General features: G+C 40.0%; 1 protein-coding gene across 1 annotated transcript; it reads right to left on the reverse strand.

The window, feature by feature from the left end:
- Positions 1 to 1,293: 1,293 nt before the first annotated feature.
- On the reverse strand, positions 1,294 to 9,105 carry LOC140306591 (uncharacterized). The gene is made up of 5 exons (XM_072385198.1): positions 8,400 to 9,105; positions 6,077 to 6,253; positions 4,082 to 4,291; positions 2,509 to 2,722; positions 1,294 to 2,296 (listed from the first exon to the last, which is right to left on the reverse strand). The coding sequence occupies exons 1-5, from the start codon at positions 8,883 to 8,885 to the stop codon at positions 2,118 to 2,120; spliced, it is 1,266 nt and encodes a 421-aa protein (XP_072241299.1). The 5' UTR covers positions 8,886 to 9,105; the 3' UTR covers positions 1,294 to 2,117.

A 9,105-nucleotide genomic window follows, 5' to 3' on the forward strand; every position in this document is an offset into this window, starting at 1 on the left:
TGCCTCACAGTTGTATGCTTCCACCCACCAGTCAAGTTGCAGTTAATGTCCAAAGTCATATAACATTTGTAGTGAAGACTCTGAGGGAATCTATTATGTGGGCACCGAAGATTAATGTCACCAATTCACTGTCCGACAAAAATTGAAATATGGTCCCAATCTTTCCTTCTGTTCATGAGTTATGACTCTTAGTAATGGCTAGAAAAGTGTTTTTAAAGAACATTATGATGTCACAGTGAAGTTAACCTTTGGATATAAAGCATCATCACTTTATCATTTTTGTCTGTGAGACATTTGTGTGAAATTTTGTCATGGGTACTGAATTAATTCAAGAGTTAAGGCCAACAGCCGGCTTTGTGAGGTCATGGGGATTTTTTCTTCAAACCACTGAAAAGTCATCCCCGGGTCTGAAGAGATAAAAGAAGAAATTCTCTCAGGACCTCAAGAACAAACAACCACAAAGCACGATGTGTCTGGCCACTTGTGTCATATAAACTGTCATTTTATAAAATATCTTTTATCTTTAAAGCATTTTATGACTTAATCATATCAGATGCAAATAGACTGTGAATAGCAGTTTGACAGTTTCTATATGTTTCTACTCAAACACACAGACATTAATAAGGGGGGAGAATCAAGAAATGCAACTAACATAAGACCCAAAATGAGAACTACATTGGTATTGTGCTTGAAATTAAATACTTTGAACATACGTTAATGTGTCCGTAATGTGTCACTTAATGTGTCCGTGTTAGTAATGCTAGTGATCTGTGAAGAGTTATCATTGACATATTGACTCCTTTTATACAATAAATTCTAAATCAGTCATCCCATCCCTCAAAAGATTACTTTTTCATCATTATTTGGGCAGATACTGGGACTTAAAGTGATGCATAGTATACAAAACAAAACAAATAACATGATCGCACAGGAAATTTAAGCAGGGTGGCCACGCCACCAGAGGGCAGTACCACTTTATATGGAAACCGAACAGTGCAGAGTACAGTGTTTGATTACTTTTATACTTTTTGGTTTTAACTGTTGTATGGTACGTTTAATAAAAACACTGGATTCATCCTTAATGTTTTTGATTTTCTGCATTTACTATGTTACCTGTTTTCTCAAGTTTATAACAACACAGTATTTATAGAATTTCTCATGCAAAGTAAAGCACAGTGTGCTATGGAAATCCATTTCTAGAGCACATCTAATTTTTTATCAAATAAATCAAAAAGGTCTTATTGAATTGGTGGGTCATCAGTTTTATTGGCGCCTCAATTAGATCCTCATAACTGAGACATTTCACATCACCAGGATCAAAATTTTAAAAAAGCAATAATACATAATATGGTCACAGCTCTTTTTTGAACATACAAAAATCTAGTTTACAAGGCAACATGGGAAAATTGGCCACTGTAGCAAATACTAAAGACCATTATCATAATCATTATCACCACATCATCAGAAAAACACCAGCACAGACAAACGATTTGATGAAAACCCTTCGGAACAGCTTCTGCTTGACTTCCTCTGATTTCACTGTGTGTGTTCTTTGTTAAATCACTGGCACAGAGTCTCAAACATTTCTCAGCCAAAGTTGAAGATACTGCGGCGCAGTCAGTTTTTCTCGAGGAACACATGTGACAAGCCAAACTGCACGATCAGCAAGTCTTCGAAAAATCAAGTTAATTGTTGCCCTAATTAAAGAAGAATAATGCAGATTGAAATGATTCACGGTTACACAGTTTTGATTATTTATTCCACCTCCTCTCACAGCTAAAAGCTTCTCCACTAGTGATGTATGCATGTCACTTTGTTGCAACTGTGAGAGATTACATTATGTCTTTTTTTCTGAAATGAGAATATTTCCAAATATAAACGCGGCTGTAGTTATTTTCACAACTCCCATTATGTGTGTGCCCCACAAATTGTACATCACAAAGACATACATGTTTACAATGATTATTAATTTAATCCCAGTCATTCATGTCAGTCTGATATGAGACGAATAGATGTCTGTTTCTACATCAGATTCATGATTCATTGTTTCCACGCACTGAACGATTCATTGCTCGCCATTAGGTGGCATCGTGCATTCTCCAGGTTTTCCCCTTCTTTCATTCATACATTGACTCAGCAAGACCTGTATGCTTGAAGGTCTCTGCCATCTGTCTGGAGTGCTGCATCTTAGCTGACAGTGCTTCTAGAATATCATTCTGGTCCACAGCCGTCGCTGTCCGGTAAATGAAGGTCCCCACTGACTCCAAGCCACGCATACCAAGATTAACCCCAAAACCTGGCGAATGGACAGGAGAGAGAGCAAAAGAAATAGAAAACATAAATCACAGACATCATTCGTGCACCAAATAAAATCTCAGTAATGCACTGCACGTTTGTCATAAGAGGAGCTCATTTTTGACAGAAATCCTCTAAAAAGGTGGTCCATATTCCCAAAATTAGAAACATTTTCCTTCCTATTCATGGGAAAATTTGTTCATAGACACGTACCTGTGTCAAAATTAAGGACACGTGCTGCCTCCCCCTCCACAATGACCGAAACATTGTCCCCCTCTATATAGGCAGCACTAATGCGTCTGTGTGACAGCTGAATCTCGAAGAGACGCCGGCTGCACTGCATTTGGTGGAGTGTCACATCGTTGAGACGAGGCTCTATGTCCGTCTTATAGGCGTTGAAGGATTGGTGGAAAATGTTCTTCATGATCTGTGCATAAAGCAAACATGTAAACACCTCTACACAACCCTGCGGGAAGATGTAACCTTGTTGGATTTCGTCCAAACATTTTTTAGAAATATGTTACTGACATCAAATTCAGAATAAACAAACATTTCTCAAAAAATAATGAATATATATGAATTAATTGTCTTTGTTCTGTGTTACATAAGATGAGGTTGTTTGTTTAAGTGAAAATTATTATGTTTTGTTTTAATTTGCATCATCCCTGTTTTTTTGGAAAATGGGGTTTACTTTGATGACAAACTCCCTTTTACCTTTTAATGTTAATATGACACATCAAAAAAGTAATGTCAAAAAAGTGTGTTTATCACATTTTATGGAATGCACAGTCAATTCATAAATAAATAGTAAAATACAGGGTAGATTAATCGGTAATACAATAACTATTTTTTTGTATACACAATTCAATCATTAACTTTAAATAGGCTTGTTGTAGGTCAAAACAAGGACACCCTTTCAGAATATTAACTTATGTTCCTTTCTTTAATCACCAGCCTTTTTACTGGATGTGAAGAGCCATAGAAATATTCGTGCTGATGGATGAGAACAAAGAAAGAAATGTGTCCCTGACTGCTCTAAGCCTTTGAATTAACTTTACATTGCATGCAGATATTGAATGACAAGCCTCTCCTGTTCCTCTCTGTTTTCTCACCGCTCAACTCTGCTCTTCTTCGACCTATACTTACACAGTCAGCTGTTACCAAGTAACAGTGCATTTGAATGGCCACCCACATAGCAACAAGAGCTCCATGAACGGTCTTGCAAGGTACCTGTGTGAACTATAACTACACGACATGCTGTAGGGTACACATGATCAGCTGACATGAAAACCAAGTAACCTTAGATAAATTGCCAAAAGCCAAATAGCTGAACCAGCTCCTACCCTAATGTGGAGCATGGGAGAAAAAATATTCACTGAAGTGTAACAGAAGATTACAGACGGCCTTTTTACACACACAAATACACAGAAAGACACGCACACACATGCCCATAGACGTCAGAGGCCTTTTTCTCCCCTCTTCCCATTTCTTTCTTTTATTCTCTTTTTGGTTCATGAACACTCACACTCTGGCATCCATAAAAACACACACAAACACATAAGCACTCATGCAAATGTTCAAGCCACAAACCCACATACACATAAATGGACTTCCACATAACATATCCAAGTACATTTGGATTAAGTAGGTGGGCAAAGTGGCACTCAGCTGAGTTAATACTGCCTGTAGTCTGCACAGGTACAGCTGCATAGTTTTCACATGTACTGATCTTATTAACAACTTCACTCAAAACGTTCAAGCTCTGATGCAGGTTGCTAAGTCTTACAGAGGAGTTCGCAGTTTGTCTGAGGAAGCGAACCATCTTGGTGTCTGAGGCTGGGCAGACAAGGGCCATGTAGCGATTTCTGAAGGTGCCATAGATCTTCAGGTGGAAGCCAGGCTTGACTGTTGTATTCCTGTGCTCTCGGAGGGCCTCCACTCCATAAGCAGACAGGTCAAAGTAAAGGCTGTGTGCACGAATCTCAGGTGTGGGTACCTGAAGTTAGGGAAGAAATGGAAAGAAGAGGTACAAGATTAACTCATTTCAAAGAGAATAAAATGTTAAGGGCCAAGGAATATGATTATTGACATAGAAGATATCATCATTTGGACATTGATAATGTATTTTGATTAATAAATGTAGTTATTGGTGTGTTTAGAGGGAAAAAACATGTAAAATCACCACTGCTGTCTGCAGGGCTGAGGTCACTGGAGTGGAGATTAAGAATAGCTTGATTTTTATTCAATGGTTCAACCTTGCAGTTTCTCACCATTTTCCCTCAAGACAAAATTGATTAATTTTTTTTTCAGTGACATAAAGCAGCCAAGAGGGATCATACAGCATCTTGTGCTGCCAAGGGAGATAGTGAGGGAACAGACAAGCAACTGGGGGGACGATGGAAGGGACAGTAAGGAGGACCAGGTCATGTCCTAGGAGGAAAATTCAATCACTACAGGAAGCAGCCAGAGAGAACAGTGGTCAATAAAAGACAGCCACAAAGCCACCAAAGAGGACGTGATATGAATGGTCATGGTGGCATAAAACAACAAGGGAGACTATACTTGTGTTCACATATTAGTCAGATATTAGCCTTGAAGCTTTTCACCTCAGCCTGTTTTTCTTTTTTCTTCTACCAAACTAATTCTCTCTGCTTTCAGTGTGCATTATCTGTTACTAAATATGCTGCAATATAAAGAGTAGTCTTTCATCAACATGAGTCAACGTGTATGAATCAGTCATCAACAACGGCTTAGATCTCGTGACCTGCACTGGACCAAGAGTGGACAATGGCTGTAAATATGATCACCTCATTAGCACCTCAGTAGAGCAGCAGGAATGTTATACTTGGTTGTTAGACTGTGTAAACAACACAGTATTTCATGTCCTATATTCTGTCACTACATCTGCAGCTAAAATAACACATTTAAGTTTTTTAAGTTAATATTGGAAGAATTTTAGGGGTGATTACCCAGTATAAGTGTTCAATATTGATCTATTTGTTCAATCATTTGTGAATCTCTTGGTAACATCACTGAGTCATAATTCAAGGAACCATCTGCTTGAAAAGTGAAGCTGTGAAAAGTAACCTTCAGGGCATCATGTGAAAAACATTGCAGCTGATGTTTTGATATCTTAATTTATATTTAACAAGCAGGGAACAGACTATAAATCTGTCCAGGGGGCGTAATGAATCAAAAAGCTTTTCTGTTGCAGTCGACTACCTCCATCAGAACGGCAGCTGTCCTTATCAAATTCAGTGACTGCACTGAAACAGGTGACAGCGTTGATGCTGACGACATCAAACAGTCTGCTGAAATCTGGCTGTTTATATGTGTTGGATATTGTGCTCTACTGCCATTAGAGGATCTGCACCATTGTTTGCTCAGATTATCTATAGTCTATGAGACAAATAGAGTCGCCTTCATTATAACGTCCTTTATTCTTTGCACAAATAGCAACCTGATGGCTATTGACTCAGTGCGAACATGACCAAATGCATCATTCACACATGTATCTGGCTTTACTTCTATCATCGGTTTTACACAGTGCCAGTTTTCTGCACGTTTCACTTTGTATGTGAGTTGTTTGATTTGTAAGCTATTGCACTTTTTCTGCTTTCCCCTGCACTAGCTTTAAAATACATTGTTTAACATTTTATTGATGTTATAACTTAAAATCTGGCCAATTTGGCTAACACCAGCACATATACAAGGATGTTAATTAATGTGCACTGTCCATGAAACAAATGAAGAAATTCACAGAGTGAGTGTTTTTCCAGACCTGTCTTTGGTCTAGTCTTTCTATGGTGGCATTAGCTCCATATGCATGGCAGGACTCCACAGTATAATCAGAGCTGATACCCAGCACGGAGCAGGAGTCGCCACACGACCCATCAGCCACCACAATCACACGTGGCCACTGACTGCTTGGAATCCGCTGCAGGTATTCCTCTGTAAACTACAACAAAAAAAGAAAGTTAAGTCTTTGTTAGTCTAGTTTAACTAACAATGACCGCACAGAGCTGGGGAATTCAATTAAATGCAGTTTACTTGTACAACATATAAGAGGCTACACAAATGTTAACTACTGTGCATTATTAACCGTTTTTATGCTGACATGTAAAGACTAGCTAGACAACTGGCATCTTAAAGTTTGTAACTATCAGCAGTTTATTAATCCCCTAGCTATTTTATAACTGACTCATCATTCAATCTTCAATTTATATAAAATACAGATGAAAATATTACTTAATCAAGAATTTTGATTATATTTCGCATTACTGCAGCCTGACCAGCATATATGACTTCTTCCACTACCTATTAATCTACACCAGGAAGCAGGTGGGTAGTAATGTAATATACCAATATAAGCTATTTAAATGGGCTCCATTGGTTGCACTTGTCTGAACAACAGAGCATTTCTCAGAGAGATTTATTACTTTGCTCTGGTGAATGCATCTCTGCCGCTAACCAGCTTCTTGCCTACATACAGAAGAAAGAGCCAAATCAAGTTGGGGGACAGTCTGACAGGCTGGAGAGTGAATAAAAGGGTTGTTCTGGGGCTATAATGGCTCACATCCCAAGAGATCTCTGTCTCATCCATTTAAACCACACAGAATAGGTTATTCTGCATTCTCAGACCTTTGAAGCATTGACAGGCTAGGAGGGTAAAAATATCTGTCATCAAGCCCACTGTCTTGTCTAATCAAGATGAAATGCCAGGCTCGGCAGTGACTAAATGAAAAGTTTGCTGTGATCAAAGACCCTGCTGACCTTGTCTTCCATCTTCCAAAGGTTGGTGAGTCACAGGACAGCAGGGTAGGCAGCAGCTAAGAGGAAAGAAAAGCTGCTGGCCAAAGCCAGAGAGGAATATCATCCAAGACACATTCTGAGAGACTGAATAATGTTTTCAATCAGTTTGATCAGGTGTGAGAAAGCAAATGATGAAAATGTAATAAAAGAACTGTGAAAAGACCTACAGGGACACTCGACCTTAAATGGGCCCTCATCAAGTCTGGGCTCCAGTTTTCAGACAAATATCCACTGAACATTTAATCTCTGTTTGCACATAAAAAGCACTGACAGCTTCTCTCTGAAAAACTTCTGAGGTTTTTGAGTTACTGAGCTATTTCCTTGTCCTAAGCTGTGGTCTAGCTGGATGTTGCGAAATAACATATCTAACTTTGTAATATAACAAGGATTACATTTGTTATTTTGTCATCATAGACTGATTCAGCTTGTGCTATATTTGATGCTGTGTTATGAATTTAGGTGCCAGAACACACAGTAGTATTTGGCTTGGGGATGCCTGAAAAGTAATCCTCTGTGGATAAATAAATCCTTCGGAATTAAAATAGGATTACGTTTAAAATCCATTTTATTTTGATGTTGTAGTATGTTTGGGTGGGGATTTGTTTACTTTAATTCCATCATTTATTTTCCACTGACCTAAAAACTATGGAAAGCATTCTCTTCATGTTTGAGGTCAGTTTATATAACAGGTTATTTCAGCAGAGATGTTGCTTTCAGTTTGACATTACAGCATTGTTTGGGGAGAAGATTTAGGTACCTCTGTAGAATGCCTGGTGTACATGAACAAACTCATAAACTGAAAGACAAATGTAAGGCTTAAAACTTTCAAACAACGGACAATTACTAGTTTTATTTAGTGACAGAAATATGTTTCCTGCTTGGGTTTCAGGGGAGCTTTAAGCCAATGGCTCATAATAAGAGCAATACAAAAATCTGAGCAACATTATCGGCTTTGTTCAAGCTTACTAAAAAGCCTGGGGGGAAAGAGCTTCCACAGGGACAGACATCTTTGTCACTTCAAACTGCTGATTGACATTGACTGGGGTGGGTGTATACTTCGTTTGGCTGCCGTCACTTTGGGAGGATCACGTTTTTACATCATGCAACAATCATGACAAGGTGGGGTAAAGTGGTACTTGTAATCTCTCCCATTTCTTCTTTCCTCATCACACATTGTTTGCAGTGGTCTCTTTATAGGAGGCTATGGGTATGGTAAATGAAGAGGAACCTGAAATGAATATCGTATTCTATGTATTTGCGAGAGTAGTCTAAAATCAGTGGCGAGGGCATACCTTGGTTCCCAGCTGCACTTTGACATCCACCTTCTGTTTCTTCTGCTCCAGGATGCTCAGCAGGTACTCCTGAAACACGCCTATTCTGGTGAAGAAATGCTCGTTGTGCCAGCAGCCCTCCATGTTATCAAAGTCCACCCCGAGTCCCAGAAGAAACTTCACGCTGCGGGGATCCAGAGCGATCTGCTGGGGCCGGCAGAGCAGGGCGGTCCGATACCTCTCGTCCAGAACGATCAGTTTCAGCACCTTCCCGGAGCGGACAGCGACCAGCGCGGCCGTCAGCCCAATAGGTCCCGAACCTACAATGAGCACCGAGATCCTGGCCCGCCACTGTCTGAAGCCGTCCAGGCTCACTTTCACCACCACATACAGGGCCACTGCCACCAAAGTGCTGAGCGCAGTGTCATAGGCGAGAGCGCGGTACTTTTCTTCCGCGTCCTCCCCGATTCCACCAACTCCAGCATTTTCTGTCTGTAACCCGTCCATGCCGATTGGGAGATTTATCAAATGTGAGCCAGGCGATGCCAGGAGCGGTATCCTTATTATTTAGCCTCTCGTCCCCTCATCACCCACGCGTTTAAAGAAAGAGAACAGCGGGTTCTGCTTTCATGCACACAGCTTGACCAGCGGCGACTGGCCACATGCGTCCTCTCTGCTCTCAGCTGCGAGTTGAACCGTTGCAGCACGATTCCCTCTCCCTCTCCAG

Source organism: Leuresthes tenuis, unplaced genomic scaffold, assembly GCF_036924035.1.
Source record: "Leuresthes tenuis unplaced genomic scaffold, fLeuTen1.0.hap1 SCAF_5, whole genome shotgun sequence".
Taxonomy (NCBI): Eukaryota; Metazoa; Chordata; class Actinopteri; order Atheriniformes; family Atherinopsidae; genus Leuresthes; species Leuresthes tenuis.

Coding starts and splice junctions, on each gene's coding strand:
- LOC140306591 (XM_072385198.1), bottom strand. CDS start 8,885: ATGGACGGGTTACAGACAGAAAATGCTGGAGTTGGTGGAATCGGGGAG. Junction 4,292..6,076: donor AAAGACTAGACCAAAGACAG/GTCTGGAAAAAC, acceptor CCCTAACTTCAG/GTACCCACACCTGAGATTCG. Junction 2,297..2,508: donor TGTCCTTAATTTTGACACAG/GTACGTGTCTAT, acceptor TCCATTCGCCAG/GTTTTGGGGTTAATCTTGGT.